The 20249-nt window shown below is 48.5% G+C and overlaps 1 protein-coding gene across 4 annotated transcripts in view; it reads right to left on the reverse strand.

Moving 5' to 3' along the window:
- GNG13 (G protein subunit gamma 13) overlaps positions 1-17734 on the reverse strand; it is a 59803-nt gene extending 42069 nt beyond the window's left edge. The window contains exons 1-3 of one of the 4 annotated variants that reach the window (XM_073648428.1): positions 17189-17734; positions 4251-4433; positions 4012-4145 (exon numbers count right to left, since the gene is read on the reverse strand). In XM_073648428.1, the coding sequence (XP_073504529.1) occupies positions 4012-4109 (98 nt within the window). In that variant the 5' untranslated portion in view covers positions 4110-4145; positions 4251-4433; positions 17189-17734. Of the gene's footprint in view, positions 1-4011; positions 4146-4250; positions 4434-9516; positions 9533-16387; positions 16404-17188 lie in introns of those variants that run through there. The other 3 variants (XM_073648429.1, XM_073648430.1, XM_073648431.1) reach the window with 3 other exon arrangements.
- Between the last annotated feature and the right edge of the window lie 2515 nt (positions 17735-20249).

The following is a 20249-nucleotide window of genomic DNA, read 5'->3' on the forward strand; positions in this document are numbered from 1 at the left end:
TCCCCCCCACACTTGATGTGATGGAGCTTTTTTTTTTTTTATCCCCCCCCCCCACACACTTGATGTGATGGAGCTTTTTTTATCCCCCCCCACACTTGATGTGATGGAGCTTTTTTTTATCCCCCCCCACACTTGATGTGATGGAGCTTTTTTTTTATCCCCCCCCACACACACTTGATGTGATGGAGCTTTTTTATCCCCCCCACACTTGATCTGATGGAGCTTTGTCCCCCCCCCCCCCACACACGCACACACACACAGTTGATGTGATGGAGCTTTGTTCCTCCCCACACACACACAGTTGATGTGATGGAGCTTTGTTCCCCCCCCCCCACACACACACACACTTGATGTGGTGGAGCTTTGTCCCCCCCACACAGTTGATGTGATGGAGCTTTGTTCCCCCCACACACACACACACACACTTGATGTGGTGGAGCTTTTTTTATCCCCCCCCCACACACACACTTGATGTGATTGAGCTTTTTTTATCCCCCCCACACTTGATGTGATGGAGCTTTTTTTTTTTTTATCCCCCCCACCACACACACACTTGATGTGATGGAGCTTTTTTTATCCCCCCCCCACACTTGATGTGATGGAGCTTTTTTTATCCCCCCCCACACTTGATGTGATGGAGCTTTTTTTTATCCCCCCCCCCCACACACACTTGATGTGATGGAGCTTTTTTATCCCCCCCACACTTGATCTGATGGAGCTTTGTCCCCCCCACACACACACACACACACACACACACAGTTGATGTGATGGAGCTTTGTTCCTCCCCACACACACACAGTTGATGTGATGGAGCTTTGTTCCCCCCCCCCCCCCCCACACACACACACACACACACACACACTTGATGTGTTGGAGCTTTGTCCCCCCCACACAGTTGATGTGATGGAGCTTTGTTCCCCCCCCACACACACACACTTGATGTGGTGGAGCTTTGTTTCCCCCCCCCCCACACACACACACACACTTGATGTGATTGAGCTTTTTTTATCCCCCCCACACTTGATGTGATGGAGCTTTTTTTTTTTTTTATCCCCCCCCACACACTTGATGTGATGGAGCTTTTTTTATCCCCCCCCACACTTGATGTGATGGAGTTTTCCCCCCCCCACACTTGATGTGATGGAGCTTTTTTATCCCCCCCACACTTGATGTGATGGAGCTTTGCCCCCCCCCCCCCCACACACACACAGTTGATGTGATGGAGCTTTTTTTTATCCCCCCCACACACACACACTTGATGTGATGGAGCTTTGTCCCCCCCCCCCACACAAACACACTTGATGTGATGGAGCTTTTTTTTTACCCCCCCCCCACACTTGATGTGATGGAGCTTTTTTTTATCCCCCCCCACACTTGATGTGATGGAGCTTTGTCCCCCCCCCCCCCACACACCCACAGTTGATGTGATGGAGCTTTGTTCCCCCACACACACACACACAGTTGATGTGATGGAGCTTTGTCCCCCCCCCACACACACACACCCACAGTTGATGTGATGGAGCTTTGTTTCCCCCTCCACACACACACTTGATGTGATGGAGCTTTGTCCCCCCCCACACACACACACACACACACACAGTTGATGTGATGGAGCTTTTTTTTTTATCCCCCCCCCACACTTGATGTGATGGAGCTTTTTTTTATCCCCCCCCACACTTGATGTGATGGAGCTTTGTCCCCCCCCACACACACACACACACACAGTTGATGTGATGGAGCTTTGTTCCCCCACCCCCACACACACAGTTGATGTGATGGAGCTTTGTCCCCCCCCCCCCCCCCCCCACACCCACAGTTGATGTGATGGAGCTTTGTTCCCCCCCCACACACACACACACACACTTGATGTGATGGAGCTTTGTCCCCCCCACACACTTGATGTGATTGAGCTTTTTTTATCCCCCCCCACACACTTGATGTGATGGAGCTTTTTTTATCCCCCCCCCCACACTTGATGTGATGGAGCTTTTTTTTATCCCCCCCCCACACTTGATGTGATGGAGCTTTCCCCCCCCACACACACACTTGATGTGATGGAGCTTTTTTATCCCCCCCACACTTGATGTGATGGAGCTTTGTCCCCCCCCCCTCCACACACACACACACACACACACACAGTTGATGTGATGGAGCTTTTTTTTTATTCCCCCCCCCCACACACACTTGATGTGATGGAGCTTTGTCCCCCCACACACACACACACACACACACACACACACACACACAGTTGATGTGATGGAGCTTTTTTTTATCCCCCCCCCACACTTGATGTGATGGAGCTTTTTTTTATCCCCCCCCACACTTGATGTGATGGAGCTTTGTCCCCCCCCCCCCCACACACACACACACACACAGTTGATGTGATGGAGCTTTGTTCCCCCCCACACACACACACAGTTGATGTGATGGAGCTTTTTTTTATTCCCCCCCACACACTTGATGTGATGGAGCTTTGTCCCCCCCCCCCCCCCCCCCACACACTTGATGTGATGGAGCTTTGTCCCCCCCCCCCCCACACACACACACACACACTTGATGTGATGGAGCTTTTTTTTATCCCCCCCCCCCACACTTGATGTGATGGAGCTTTTTTTTATCCCCCCCCACACTTGATGTGATGGAGCTTTGTCCCCCCCCCCCCCACACACACAGTTGATGTGATGGAGCTTTGTTCCCCCCCCCACACACACACACACACACACACACACACAGTTGATGTGATGGAGCTTTGTCCCCCCCCCCCACACACCCACAGTTGATGTGATGGAGCTTTGTTTCCCCCTCCACACACACACACTTGATGTGATGGAGCTTTGTCCCCCCCACACACACTTGATGTGATGGAGCTTTGTTCCACACACACACACACACACACTTGATGTGATGGAGCTTTGTTTCTCCCCACACACACTTGATGTGATGGAGCTTTGTTCCCCCCCCCACACACACACACACAGTTGATGTGATGGAGCTTTGTTCCCCCCCACACACACACAGTTGATGTGATGGAGCTTTGTTTCCCCCCCCACACTTGATGTGATGGAGCTTTGTCCCCCCCCACACACACACACACACACAGTTGATGTGATGGAGCTTTGTTTCCCCTCCCCCCCCCCCACAGTTGATGTGATGGAGCTTTGTTTCCACACACACACACACACACACACACACACACACACACACACACACACACACACACACACACACACACACACACACACACACACACTTGATGTGATGGAGCTTTGTGTCTCCCCCCAAAGTGATGATTGAGGCACCTGGTGGTCAGAGATGCCATTAGGCTATTTGAGCCCGTTCTACCCTTACACGTGCAGCAGCCGGGGATACACTATATTCAGGAGGAGCTGTAGCTGGTGTCTCCTAGTGTCCCCACCATTATCGCTCCCCACTCCTTACTGGACATAGTACGTTAACCATTGAACGGCCGCATGTACTGGATGGAGCTGCGGCTGTGCTTTCCCTTATTGACCTGCTGTTCGGCTTTTCATTAGTAACAAGCGGCCTTTTAATTACGGCTCTTTAAAGTCTAATTAGGAAATCTGCTGTAAAGTGTCTTAATCACCAGGACGGTGCGCGGAGCCCCCTCACCCATGTGGCGCCGCGTCACCGGCTCCGTAACCTACATCATTACAGGGGCAATGGGGGCCACCTCTGCCCCCCGCCCCACAGCTGGAGACCTGCAGGAATTGGGGGTACTCATTTATTGCTTTTTGCAGGGACCCTTCACCTTTTACTCACCCTCTCTACAACATAGCACATAATAGCATCACAATCCCCTCCTTACATACTCTGTGCTGCTTTCTCAGTGTCTCTCTTCTGTAATATTCACCATATCTACCCTTCCAATAGCTGAGCACAGACTAACCTTAAATACTCTGCTGTCTGTCCATCTACCATACAACTTATGTTCACAGGTCATCTCCTTACATACTCTGTGCTGCTGTGGGAGTCTGCTCCTCCTGTACTCACTCAGGTATGGACTTGGAAGACATCTCTCTCTTGTACGCCAGCTGGTACTTCAGGCTCTCCACCTCCTTCTTCATCTGGGGCGCATCCCACTCATCCATAGCTGCTCGTCAGTGGAAGACCCCGCAGAGAATGAGCTGTAAGATCACACACAGGTTATACCCCTCCTAGGTCTGGCCTAGCGCCTTCTATCTGCCCCCCCGGTGTACGTCCCATAGCTCCGCAGGGGCGTCCGCTCTCACCTGCTGCTGCTGCCGGACACCAGACTTCGGGATGTTGTAGCCGCTTATCTCCGGACGCTTATCTCCTGCTTTGCATCTACGACCGGGCAGAAGTCAAATGAAGCTCAGAGAGGATTTGTATGAGATTTGAATGTTCCAGGAGAAGATGATGGGCGGCTGCAGCACTATGGCCCCTGAGAGCGCCTGGGGGGGGAGACAGAAGAAGACTGGATGAGAACAGACTAGTGGTGTCATCCTCCATACACACAGCACTACAACTCCCAACGTGCCCATAATATCCTCCATACACAGAGGACTACAACCCCCAACATGGCCATAATGAAATCCTATCATCCTCCATACCCAGAGCACTACAACCCCCAACATGGCCATAATGCAATCCTATCATCCTCCATACACAGAGCACTACAACCCCCAACATGGCCATAATGCAATACTATCATCCTCCATACACAGAGCACTACAACCCCCAACATGGCCATAATGCAATACTATCATCCTCCATACACAGAGCACTACGACCCCCAACATGGCCATAATGCAATCCTATCATCCTCTATACAGAGCACTACAACCCCCAACATGGCCATAATGCAATACTATCAACCTCCATACACAGAGCACTACAACCCCCAACGTGCCCATAATTTCCTCCATACACAGAGCACTACAACCCTAACATGGCCATAATGCAATACTATCATCCTCCATACACAGAGCACTACGACCCCCAACATGGCCATAATGCAATCCTATCATCCTCTATACAGAGCACTACAACCCCCAACATGGCCATAATGCAATACTATCAACCTCCATACACAGAGCACTACAACCCCCAACGTGCCCATAATTTCCTCCATACACAGAGCACTACAACCCTAACATGGCCATAATGCAATACTATCATCCTCCATACACAGAGCACTACGACCCCCAACATGGCCATAATGCAATCCTATCATCCTCTATACAGAGCACTACAACCCCCAACATGGCCATAATGCAATACTATCAACCTCCATACACAGAGCACTACAACCCCCAACGTGCCCATAATTTCCTCCATACACAGAGCACTACAACCCTAACATGGCCATAATGCAATACTATCATCCTCCATACACAGAGCACTACAACCCCGAACATGGCCATAATGCAATACTATCATCCTCCATACACAGAGCACTACAACCCCCAACATGGCCATAATGCAATCCTATCATCCTCTATACAGAGCACTACAACCCCCAACATGGCCATAATGCAATACTATCAACCTCCATACACAGAGCACTACAACCCCCAACGTGCCCATAATTTCCTCCATACACAGAGCACTACAACCCTAACATGGCCATAATGCAATACTATCATCCTCCATACACAGAGCACTACAACCCCCAACGTGCCCATAATTTCCTCCATACACAGAGCACTACAACCCTAACATGGCCATAATGCAATACTATCATCCTCCATACACAGAGCACTACAACCCCCAACATGGCCATAATGCAATCCTATCATCCTCTATACAGAGCACTACAACCCCCAACATGGCCATAATGCAATCCTATCATCCTCCATACACAGAGCACTACGACCCCCAACATGGCCATAATGCAATCCTATCATCCTCTATACAGAGCACTACAACCCCCAACATGGCCATAATGCAATACTATCAACCTCCATACACAGAGCACTACAACCCCCAACGTGCCCATAATTTCCTCCATACACAGAGCACTACAACCCTAACATGGCCATAATGCAATACTATCATCCTCCATACACAGCACTACAACCCCGAACATGGCCATAATGCAATACTATCATCCTCCATACACAGAGCACTACAACCCCCAACATGGCCATAATGCAATCCTATCATCCTCTATACAGAGCACTACAACCCCCAACATGGCCATAATGCAATACTATCAACCTCCATACACAGAGCACTACAACCCCCAACGTGCCCATAATTTCCTCCATACACAGAGCACTACAACCCTAACATGGCCATAATGCAATACTATCATCCTCCATACACAGAGCACTACAACCCCCAACATGGCCATAATGCAATCCTATCATCCTCTATACAGAGCACTACAACCCCCAACATGGCCATAATGCAATCCTATCATCCTCCATACACGGAGCACTACAACCCCCAACATGGCCATAATGAAATCCTATCATCCTCCATACCCAGAGCACTACAACCCCCAACATGGCCATAATGCAATCCTATCATCCTCCATACACAGAGCACTACAACTACCAACATGGCCATAATATCCTCCATACACAGAGCACTACAACCCCCAACATGGCCATAATGCAATACTATCATCCTCCATACACAGAGCACTACAACCCCCAACATGGCCATAATGCAATCCTATCATCCTCTATACAGAGCACTACAACCCCCAACATGGCCATAATGCAATACTATCAACCTCCATACACAGAGCACTACAACCCCCAACGTGCCCATAATTTCCTCCATACACAGAGCACTACAACCCTAACATGGCCATAATGCAATACTATCATCCTCCATACACAGAGCACTACAACCCCCAACATGGCCATAATGCAATCCTATCATCCTCTATACAGAGCACTACAACCCCCAACATGGCCATAATGCAATCCTATCATCCTCCATACACGGAGCACTACAACCCCCAACATGGCCATAATGAAATCCTATCATCCTCCATACCCAGAGCACTACAACCCCCAACATGGCCATAATGCAATCCTATCATCCTCCATACACAGAGCACTACAACTACCAACATGGCCATAATATCCTCCATACACAGAGCACTACAACCCCCAACATGGCCATAATGCAATACTATCATCCTCCATACACAGAGCACTACAACCCCCAACATGGCCATAATGCAATCCTATCATCCTCTATACAGAGCACTACAACCCCCAACATGGCCATAATGCAATACTATCAACCTCCATACACAGAGCACTACAACCCCCAACGTGCCCATAATTTCCTCCATACACAGAGCACTACAACCCTAACATGGCCATAATGCAATACTATCATCCTCCATACACAGAGCACTACAACCCCCAACATGGCCATAATGCAATCCTATCATCCTCTATACAGAGCACTACAACCCCCAACATGGCCATAATGCAATCCTATCATCCTCCATACACGGAGCACTACAACCCCCAACATGGCCATAATGAAATCCTATCATCCTCCATACCCAGAGCACTACAACCCCCAACATGGCCATAATGCAATCCTATCATCCTCCATACACAGAGCACTACAACTACCAACATGGCCATAATATCCTCCATACACAGAGCACTACAACCCCCAACATGGCCATAATGCAATACTATCATCCTCCATACACAGAGCACTACAACCCCCAACATGGCCATAATGCAATCCTATCATCCTCTATACAGAGCACTACAACCCCCAACATGGCCATAATGCAATACTATCAACCTCCATACACAGAGCACTACAACCCCCAACATGGCCATAATGAAATCCTATCATCCTCCATACCCAGAGCACTACAACCCCCAACATGGCCATAATGCAATCCTATCATCCTCCATACACGGAGCACTACAACCCCCAACATGGCCATAATGAAATCCTATCATCCTCCATACCCAGAGCACTACAACCCCCAACATGGCCATAATGAAATCCTATCATCCTCCATACCCAGAGCACTACAACCCCCAACGTGCCCATAATTTCCTCCATACACAGAGCACTACAACCCTAACATGGCCATAATGCAATACTATCATCCTCCATACACAGAGCACTACAACCCCCAACATGGCCATAATGCAATCCTATCATCCTCTATACAGAGCACTACAACCCCCAACATGGCCATAATGCAATCCTATCATCCTCCATACACGGAGCACTACAACCCCCAACATGGCCATAATGAAATCCTATCATCCTCCATACACGGAGCACTACAACCCCCAACATGGCCATAATGAAATCCTATCATCCTCCATACCCAGAGCACTACAACCCCCAACATGGCCATAATGCAATCCTATCATCCTCCATACACAGAGCACTACAACTACCAACATGGCCATAATATCCTCCATACACAGAGCACTACAACCCCCAACATGGCCATAATGCAATACTATCATCCTCCATACACAGAGCACTACAACCCCCAACATGGCCATAATGCAATCCTATCATCCTCTATACAGAGCACTACAACCCCCAACATGGCCATAATGCAATACTATCAACCTCCATACACAGAGCACTACAACCCCCAACGTGCCCATAATTTCCTCCATACACAGAGCACTGCAACCCTAACATGGCCATAATGCAATACTATCATCCTCCATACACAGAGCACTACGACCCCCAACATGGCCATAATGCAATCCTATCATCCTCTATACAGAGCACTACAACCCCCAACATGGCCATAATGCAATACTATCAACCTCCATACACAGAGCACTACAACCCCCAACGTGCCCATAATTTCCTCCATACACAGAGCACTACAACCCTAACATGGCCATAATGCAATCCTATCATCCTCCATACACAGAGCACTACAACCCCCAACATGGCCATAATATCCTCCATACACTGGAGCACTACAACCCCCAACATGGCCATAATATCCTCCATACACAGAGCACTACAACCCCCAACATGGCCATAATATCCTCCATACACAGAGCACTACAACCCCCAACATGGCCATAATGCAATCCTATCATCCTCCATACTCAGAGCACTACAACCCCAAACATATCCATAATATCATCTTCCATACACAGAGCACTACAACCCCCAATGTGACCACGATACTATCATCATCTAGACAGAGTACTACAACCCTCAATAAGATTGATGGCAAGGATATGTCCATATACATTTCTATTATCCTCTGCACATAGAAGACTACAACTCTCAACATGGCTATAATACTAACCAATTGTCCTCTGCACATAAGAGCACTACAACCCCCAATATAACTTTAATACTGTGTGTATAATATACCAACACAAGTCTATTATCCTCTATGCAAAGAATACTACACCACCCAGCATGCCCTGACCACTCGACATCAGTGTAATACAGAGGACTACAACTCCAAATATGGCCACAATACCATTCTATCACAGATAACTACAACCCCCAACCTGACCATGATACGGTTCTAATATTCTATACTGTGATGGTGAGGGTTGTAGTCCCCGCTCCTTTTCCTTGCTCCTGTGGATTAAACACAAATCTGAGACTCCAGGAACAAAATATAACAAAGCTGGAGCAGATGGAGGATGGGGGTTGTGTCCTGCCCATATTTTCACACAAACAGCGGATCAGGATCTTTTTATTTTGGGAGTGGGAGGGAAGCGGGGGTCCTGCGCATGAGGATTAGGATTTTCTGCGGGTGTAAACATTGTATGGGATTTTCTGAGAGCTGAGACCCCCTGTCCCCCGTCCTGAGCGCAGATTTGGGTCCCAGACCCCCGATGTGACCGGTTGGTCATTGAGTAGAGGGATTGCAGAAACACACGACTGCATAATAAGACCCTACAGATGTTGTGTGGTCCGTAACCATAGAGACACATCAGTCTGCATAAGAGCTGTGTACACAAAACAGTATTTTTTTCCCCCGATTTCCTGCTTCCATTCCCCGGCTTTAGAGATACAGGGCATTATCGTCCTGTGCCCAAAAACTTGCAGGGACAGCCCAAATTGGGCAGAAACACCCCCAGCATGACAACTTTTGGACGTATTTTTGCTCATTACGGCAGGAGTATACCGACAGAATCAGGGCCGTAGACAGGTATGGATATATCACACCTGGGCAAACTGCGGCCCGGGACAGCCAGAGGGCTGGAAACATTGGGGTACTGCTATGGGGCTGGTGAGTCGGGGGTGGGCTGGTGCTGTGACCCCCCAGCCCTATGTCTTGATTTCATGGTGCAGATACAGTTGAATACAATGGTGGAGGAGCGAGCCCTCTGCTCCCTGTACCACCATTCAGCCTGTGCAGCTGATGACGTCACTAGGCCTGCTGCTCGGAGCCTCAGTCCACAGGCTGCACATAGGTGGTACAGGGCTAAAAGGAGTATTTTTTTTTGTCAGTCAGTACTTGTGGTGGGAAACTGAGGTCACCATACTGTGTGGGAATGTAGTGTGGGGGGGGGCTTCATACTGTGTGAAGGACTCTGGTTCCATTATGTGTGAGGCCTATCATAGCGATTGGGGGGGGCTGTGGAAGCCATCATACTGTATGGGAATCTGTGGATTCCATTATACTGTGTTGCTGTGGGGGGCCATCATACTGTATGGGGGTATGAGGAGCTGTTGGGACCGTTGTACTGTATGGGGAGCTGTGGGGGCCATCATACCGTATGGGGATCTGTGGGGCCATCATACTGTATGGGGGCCATCATACCGTATGGGGAGCTGTGGGGACCATCATACTGTATGGGGAGCTGTGGGGGCAGTCATACCGTATGGGGATCTGTGGGGGCCATCGTACCGTATGGGGATCTGTGGGGGCCATCGTACCGTATGGGGATCTGTGGGGGCCATCGTACCGTATGGGGATCTGTGGGGGCCATCGTACCGTATGGGGATCTGTGGGGGCCATCGTACTGTATGGGGGCCATCATACCGTATGGGGAGCTGTGGGGGCCGTCATACTGTATGGGGAGCTGTGGGGGCCGTCATACTGTATGGGGAGCTGTGGGGGCAGTCATACTGTATGGGGAGCTGTGGGGGCAGTCATACTGTATGGAGATCTGTGGGGGCGCCATACTGTATGGGGAGCTGTGGGGGCCATCATACGGTATGGGGAGCTGTGGGGGCCATCATACGGTATGGGGAGCTGTGGGGGGCCATCATACGGTATGGGGAGCTGTGGGGGGCCATCATACGGTATGGGGAGCTGTGGGGGCCATCGTACCGTATGGGGAGCTGTGGGGGCCATCGTACCGTATGGGGAGCTGTGGGGGCCATCGTACCGTATGGGGATCATCGTACCATATGGGGATCTGTGGGGGCCATCGTACCGTATGGGGATCTGTGGGGGCCATCGTACCGTATGGGGATCTGTGGGGGCATCATACTGTATGGGGGCCATCATACCGTATGGAGATCTGTGGGGGCGCCATACTGTATGGGGAGCTGTGGGGGCCATCATACGGTATGGGGAGCTGTGGGGGGCCATCATACGGTATGGGGAGCTGTGGGGGGCCATCATACGGTATGGGGAGCTGTGGGGGGCCATCATACGGTATGGGGGCCATCATACCGTATGGGGAGCTGTGGGGGCCATCGTACCGTATGGGGAGCTGTGGGGGCCATCGTACCGTATGGGGAGCTGTGGGGGCCATCGTACCGTATGGGGAGCTGTGGGGGCCATCGTACCGTATGGGGATCATCGTACCGTATGGGGATCTGTGGGGGCCATCGTACCGTATGGGGATCTGTGGGGGCCATCGTACCGTATGGGGATCTGTGGGGGCCATCGTACCGTATGGGGATCTGTGGGGCCATCATACTGTATGGGGGCCATCATACCGTATGGGGAGCTGTGGGGGCCATCATACTGTATGGAGATCTGTGGGGGCGCCATACTGTATGGGGAGCTGTGGGGGCCATCATACGGTATGGGGAGCTGTGGGGGGCCATCATACGGTATGGGGAGCTGTGGGGGGCCATCATACTGTATGGGGAGCTGTGGGGGGCCATCATACTGTATGGGGGCCATAATATCCTGTATGGGGGTATGAGGAGCTGTTGGGACCGTTGTACCGTATGGGGAGCTGTGGGGGCCATCGTACCGTATGGGGAGCTGTGGGGGCCATCGTACCGTATGGGGAGCTGTGGGGGCCATCGTACCGTATGGGGAGCTGTGGGGGCCATCGTACCGTATGGGGAGCTGTGGGGGCCATCGTACCGTATGGGGAGCTGTGGGGGCCATCGTACCGTATGGGGAGCTGTGGGGGCCATCGTACCGTATGGGGAGCTGTGGGGGCCATCGTACCGTATGGGGAGCTGTGGGGGCCATCATACTGTATGGGGGCCATCATACCGTATGGCGAGATGTGGGGCCATCATACTGTATGGGGGCCATCATACCGTATGGGGAGCTGTGGGGGCCGTCATACTGTATGGGGGCCATCATACTGTATGGGGGCCATCATACCGTATGGGGAGCTGTGGGGGCCGTCATACCGTATGGGGATCTGTGGGGGCGTCATACCGTATGGGGATCTGTGGGGGCGTCATACCGTATGGGGATCTGTGGGGGCGTCATACCGTATGGGGAGCTGTGGGGGCATCATACCGTATGGGGAGCTGTGGGGGCCGTCGTACCGTATGGGGAGCTGTGGGGGCCGTCGTACCGTATGGGGAGCTGTGGGGGCCGTCGTACCGTATGGGGAGCTGTGGGGGCCGTCGTACCGTATGGGGAGCTGTGGGGGCCGTCGTACCGTATGGGGAGCTGTGGGGGCCGTCGTACCGTATGGGGAGCTGTGGGGGCCATCATACCGTATGGGGAGCTGTGGGGGCCATCATACTGTATGGGGAGCTGTGGGGGCCATCATACTGTATGGGGGCCATCATATTGTATGGGGAGCTGTGGGGGCAGTCATACTGTATGGAGATCTGTGGGGGCAGTTATACTGTATGGAGATCTGTGAGGGCGTCATACTGTATGGGGAGCTGTTGTGGCCGTCATACCGTATGGGGATCTGTGGGGGCCATCGTACCGTATGGGGATCTGTGGGGGCCATCGTACCGTATGGGGATCTGTGGGGGCCATCGTACCGTATGGGGATCTGTGGGGGCCATCGTACTGTATGGGGGCCATCATACCGTATGGGGAGCTGTGGGGGCCATCATACCGTATGGGGAGCTGTGGGGGCCATCATACTGTATGGGGGCCATCATACCGTATGGGGGCCATCATACCGTATGGGGAGCTGTGGGGGCCGTCGTACTGTATGGGGGCCATCATACCGTATGGGGAGCTGTGGGGGCTGTCATACTGTATGGGGATCTGTGGGGGCGTCATACCGTATGGGGATCTGTGGGGGAAGTCGTACTGTATGGGGAGCTGTGGGGGCCCTCGTACTGTATGGGGAGCTGTGGGGGCCATCATACTGTATGGGGGCCATCATACAGTATGGGGAGCTGTGGGGGCCATCATACAGTATGGGGAGCTGTGGGGGCCATCATACAGTATGGGGAGCTGTGGGGGCCATCATACAGTATGGGGAGCTGTGGGGGCCATCATACAGTATGGGGAGCTGTGGGGGCCATCATACAGTATGGGGAGCTGTGGGGGCCATCATACAGTATGGGGAGCTGTGGGGGCCATCATACTGTATGGGGGCCATCATATTGTATGGGGAGCTGTGGGGGCCATCATGCTGTATGGGGGCCATCATACTGTATGGGGAGCTGTGGGGGCCATCATGCTGTATGGGGGCCATCATACTGTATGGGGAGCTGTGGGGGCCATCATGCTGTATGGGGAGCTGTGGGGGCCATCATACTGTATGGGGAGCTGTGGGGGCCATCATACTGTATGGGGAGCTGTGGGGGCCATCATACTGTATGGGGAGCTGTGGAGGCCATCATACTGTATGGGGAGGTGTGGGGGCCATCATACTGTATGGGGAGGTGTGGGGGCCATCATACTGTATGGGGGCCATCATACTGTATGGGGAGGTGTGGGGGCCATCATACTGTATGGGGAGGTGTGGGGGCCATCATACTGTATGGGGAGCTGTGGGGGCCATCATACTGTATGGGGGCCATCATACTGTATGGGGGCCATCATATTGTATGGGGAGCTGTTGATTAAGGTAACAAGGGCTGCATAACAGGAGATTATGATTTACTTTGTAAAAAGCAGTAAATTACATAATTGAGATTAGCTGTTACAATAACCCTCTGGTGACATGTATTCGCTGTAGCAGTGGTCATCAGACTTCATTCTGCTCAACATTAAGTGATAAATATTAAGGAATAAAATTTATTAATATGGAGCAGAATTAATTTCAGCCTATGGGTTCGGCCTCCACAACAGTCGCAGTCTCTCATTGGGGAAATTAATTGCCCACCGCTGGTGTATATTCATTTATACAGGTCGCCAGCGCCTCTTTCACTACCTACATGTGGGGCAAGCTAGGAGGACGTGTCCTTCCAATGGATCAAACTTGCTCTTGGCAGGCAGAAGTGTATAGAGCGGGGAGGATTAGCAGTAGACAGCGGATTATAAAAGCCAATGTACCCATATTAATTAATCCATTTCTCTGCGGCCACCACTAGAGGGCGCTCACTACATACTGTTTTACTATAAAGCTGCATGAATTCAGCTGTAGTGAGCTCCCTCTAGTGGTGGCTGCAGACAGAGAGACGTGAATTATTTCTATCCAACGCAGGGGATTTGGAGCTCTGTATAAGAAAAACAGATATAAAGATTAAGAAGTGAATCGACGGGGAACGCTGGTCCTGTACTTGACATGGATGGACTGAGGGCCTCTGTTGAGATGTCGTCTCGAAGACCGGGGGTCTGTGCGGTCCGGGCCTCGTCCATGGGGTAGTGATGGGAGAACAACTGAGCGCAGCTCTCCTCTTACTGACTGCATCCAGCCCCTAATGCATCACATCAACCCAATGCAAATTCTGTTGAGAGTCTCCATCTGTTCTCTCTCCGCCGTCCCCTCCCCCGGTGCCGGCCATGTATTTGTATACTGGATGTAGACATTGTCCCTGCACTGTTCTTACAATCCCACAGACACAGTATTGACACAGGGAGCACCAGGCCAGTACTATTAACTCTGTCACTTCAGACTTAAAGGGGTACGCCAGAATATTTATTAAAAGGATGTATCGGCCTGAAATGCGTTAGAGCATGAGCATTACTTACCCAGAAAACCTAAAGTAATCCTATGGTGATGACCCATTGCGTCCAATCACTGGCCTCAGTAGTCACGTGCTACAGATACAAAGTCATTCCCGAAGGCAGTGATTGGCTGCACCAGTCACATGATGGACTAGACAGAAAAAATTCTGGGCAACCCCTTTAATACTCCTGAAAAAAAAAAAAGTCAAAAATTTTGGTGCAGAAAGAATGGCGGCTTTTTTCCAGTATTACTCGTCTTGTCGCTTTTTTGACAAGTAGGCAGGTCTTAGCTGGAGGAGTGGGGTCAACCATGCCCATAAATTTGCATAAACCACAGAACTGTAGGACAGCTCGTTGTGGATCGGGTCTGATGACGTAGAGAGGCCGAAACGCGCGTGCGTCCTAATAACTTGGCACATTTTACTCCCAGCGAGTATAAAATATTAAATTTCCCCCGAAGTCTATTAGAAAATCGCAGAACTTTTCATTATAAATGGATTAAACCTCGGTCCTATAAATCTTTAATTACCCACAATGCAAAAAAAAAAAAAAGAAAGTACCTTCTCCAAATTAGAAAATGACTTGTCGGGGAGACTTTCATAGACGGTGGTTTTTCCGCTCAGCGACGATTAGTGAGCAGAATCAGTCATTGTGGAGGATGATCACCTAATAGCACCAACAACACAACCCAGGGGGGCGGCAGACGGCCCCCGTGTGACGCAAGATGACTTACCACCATGGGGAGGGAAAGGGGAGCTGCAGCTGCAGGTCCGACCTATAACAGCATTTCTGACCTACTGCCGATGCAGGAGGAAAGTTGTGTGATTCGGGATCGGGCGGGAGGTTAAGCCCGTGGCCTCCCCACTTTATGTGCATATATTCGGGCTCCTCCATCTTCACCCATACGGACCCCGATCATAAAATGTACCCATAGGACTCCATTCATCCATTGGGGGCCAAGCAGAGTCCCTTTGGCACCCGGCCTTTGACCTGACTTCCTTTTTTATGCCCACAAGTCATGGCCCCCCATGGGAGGCCAACATATACCATAGACATGGATTGGGGGGGCACTAAACTAGCAGCAGTCGCTTCTTTATACCAACTGGTCTGAATTCTGTCCTGTAACCACCAGAGCTTATGCTCTAAAGCGACATTACGGAGGGACCCTACCCTCTACGCCCGTCCTGCCCGATGCAGGACACGTCTCAGGATGATTCCATCACGTTTCCACCCCGAGACGACTAATGATGTGATCATCTCACCAAATCTTGGAGGGGACGGGGGAACGGGGGGGGGGGGGAGCAGAAAAAAAAAAAAAAATGGTGCACTGCATCACAATCAGGCACTCCACGGCCGTCGATTTATTAGACTGGCGGCTGGTCCAGGAGAGGGGCGGAGGGGAGATCTCAGCCAGAAACTAATCTACCCCGTGCCAAAAAATATGCTACAGATATAGCAGAGTAGTGGGAAGACAATGCAGTAGGTCTTGCCTGCAGTCCTATGTAAAAATCACCAAATGATGATCTCCCCTGTATATAGAAGTATCAGATGTGATAATGACCCATTACATATAGGACAGTGCGTATATATCGATTTTATAGGAACCAATTGACCCGAATCCCCCCAGAAGTAAATATAAAGTCCCCCCTCCTATTATATATATTATAGAAACTGTCATTAAACATGTAAAATATTAGCTCTCCCGTCCGGCCTCTTTACAGAGACCCCAATGGGGGTACGTCCCAAAAGGACAAGTATGGGTCTACCCCCAATTTGTGCTTTTACATAGGACTGCAGGCGAGACACAGGAGAATAAAATGACAATTTCAGCTAAATACAGGCGACAGCCACAACTTTGTGATAATAATGGACCCCCCTCTGCCCCATAGAATAATGTCGTTAACCCATGAAGTGCTGCAGCCTCCACCATCGCATGTAAAATATTCCAAAATAGCAGAAGCGGCTCCTTACCTGATCCGGCAGAAACGTCTGGAAGATGCAGCAGAATCCAGGACGGAGCAGGGAAGCGTCTCCCCCCGGATCCTGGCAGTGGCCTTTATAAAGGATGAATCCTGCTAAATCTGCCCAGAATGTAATCTGTTAATGTAGCAGCAATCCAGCCGCAGCGGAGGGAGGATTAATACCAGTGATGGCCTTTTATTTCTGGGGATGGGTGAAGAGCGGCTCCAGCAGGAAGGATTTCTGGCGAGAAGGCGCCGGGATGTGCAGTCTCCTCATCACTTACTATACTCTCTGCATTAAGTAGCAGAGAAAGAAAAAAAAAAAAAATCAGGGTTGGCCTCAGATGGACTCATTAGTCACCCGGTGTATTTGTACCATTTTATTGCTGGCGGATGCTAATGACATCCAATGTGCGGCTGCCATAGATACCTGTCCGGGGGATTCTGCCTGTAATTGCTTCCCTAAGGGAAAGCAGACGATGGCCGAGTCTTGTGTTTAAGATGAGACGGTTGTCACCCGGAGAAGACAAAGAAGCCGCCGTGTAGAGACGAGCGCCACGACGAGAGGAAAGGCTCAGCTATTCTCACAGATAGACACGTTAGCGGATGGCGGACAAATCTGCGCCAAAGTTATTAACGGCGACATTTTTAATGACTGCATAGAAATTGCTTTCTGCCCCCTATGTACAAGAATATAACTACTATAATACTGCCCCCTATGTACAAGAATATAACTACTATAATACTGCCCCTATGTACAAGAATATAACTACTATAATACTGCCCCCTATATACAAGAATATAACTACTATAATACTGCCCCCTATATACAAGAATATAACTACTATAATACTGCCCCCTATATACAAGAATATAACTACTATAATACTGCTCCTATGTACAAGACTAACTACTATAATACTGCTCCTATGTACAAGAATATAACTACTGTAATACTGCCCCCTATATACAAGAATATAACTACTATAATACTGCCCCCTATATACAAGAATATAACTACTATAATACTGCCCCCTATATACAAGAATATAACTACTATAATACTGCCCCCTATATACAAGAATATAACTACTATAATACTGCTCCCTATGTACAAGAATATAACTACTATAATACTGCCCCCTATGTACAGGAATATAACTACTATAATACTGCCCCCTATATACAAGAATATAACTACTATAATACTGCCCCCTATATACAAGAATATAACTACTATAATACTGCCCCCTATATACAAGAATATAACTACTATAATACTGCTCCTATGTACAAGACTGTAACTACTATAATACTGCTCCTATGTACAAGAATATAACTACTATAATACTGCCCCTATGTACAAGAATATAACTACTATAATACTGCCCCCTATGTACAAGAATATAACTACTATAATACTGCCCCCTATATACAAGAATATAACTACTATAATACTGCCCCCTATATACAAGAATATAACTACTATAATACTGCCCCCTATATACAAGAATATAACTACTATAATACTGCTCCTATGTACAAGACTGTAACTACTATAATACTGCTCCTATGTACAAGAATATAACTACTGTAATACTGCCCCCTATATACAAGAATATAACTACTATAATACTGCCCCCTATATACAAGAATATAACTACTATAATACTGCCCCCTATATACAAGAATATAACTACTATAATACTGCCCCCTATATACAAGAATATAACTACTATAATACTGCTCCCTATGTACAAGAATATAACTACTATAATACTGCCCCCTATGTACAGGAATATAACTACTATAATACTGCCCCCTATGTACAAGAATATAACTACTATAATACTGCCTCCTATGTACAAGAATATAACTACTATAATACTGCCCCCTATGTACAAGAATATAACTACTATAATACTGCCCCCTATGTACAAGAATATAACTACTATAATACTGCCTCCTATGTACAAGAATATAACTACTATAATACTGCCCCCTATGTACAAGAATATAACTACTATAATACTGCCCCTATGTACAAGATTATAACTGCTATAATACTGCCCCTATGTACAAGAATATAACTACAATACTGCCCCATATGTACATGAATATAACTACTATAATACTGCCCCCTATGTACATGAATATAACTACTATAATACTGCCCCCTATGTACATGAATATAACTACTATAATACTGCCCCCTATGTACATGAATATAACTACTATAATACTGCCCCCTATGTACATGAATATAACTACTATAATACTGCCCCTATGTACAAGAATATAACTGCTATAATACTGCCCCTATGTACAAGATTATAACTACTATAATACTGCCCCTATGTACAAGAATATAACTACAATACTGCCCCCTATGTACATGAATATAACTACTATAATACTGCCCCCTATGTACAAGAATATAATAACTCCTATAATACTGCCCCTATGTACAAGAATATAACTACTATAATACTGCCCCCTATGTACAAGAATATAACTACTATAATACTGCCCCCTATGTACATGAATATAACTACTATAATACTGCCCCCTATGTACATGAATATAACTACTATAATACTGCCCCCTATGTACATGAATATAACTACTATAATACTGCCCCCTATGTACATGAATATAACTACTATAATACTGCCCCATGTACAAGAATATAACTACTATAATACTGCCCCTATGTACAAGATTATAACTACTATAATACTGCCCCTATGTACAAGAATATAACTACAATACTGCCCCCTATGTACATGAATATAACTACTATAATATTGCCCCTATGTACAAGAATATAACTACTATAATACTGCCCATATGTACAAGAATATAACTACTATAATACTGCCCCCTATGTACAAGAATATAACTACTATAATATTGCCCCTATGTACAAGACTATAACTACTATAATACTGCCCCCTATGTACAAGAATATAACTACTATAATACTGCCCCTATGTACAAGAATATAACTACTATAATACTGCTCCCTATATACAAGAATATAACTACTATAATACTGCTCCTATGTACAA

This window comes from Phyllobates terribilis, unplaced genomic scaffold (assembly GCF_046119375.1).
Source record: "Phyllobates terribilis strain yellow unplaced genomic scaffold, ASM4611937v1 Scaffold_9__5_contigs__length_417890890, whole genome shotgun sequence".
Classification (NCBI taxonomy): domain Eukaryota; kingdom Metazoa; phylum Chordata; class Amphibia; order Anura; family Dendrobatidae; genus Phyllobates; species Phyllobates terribilis.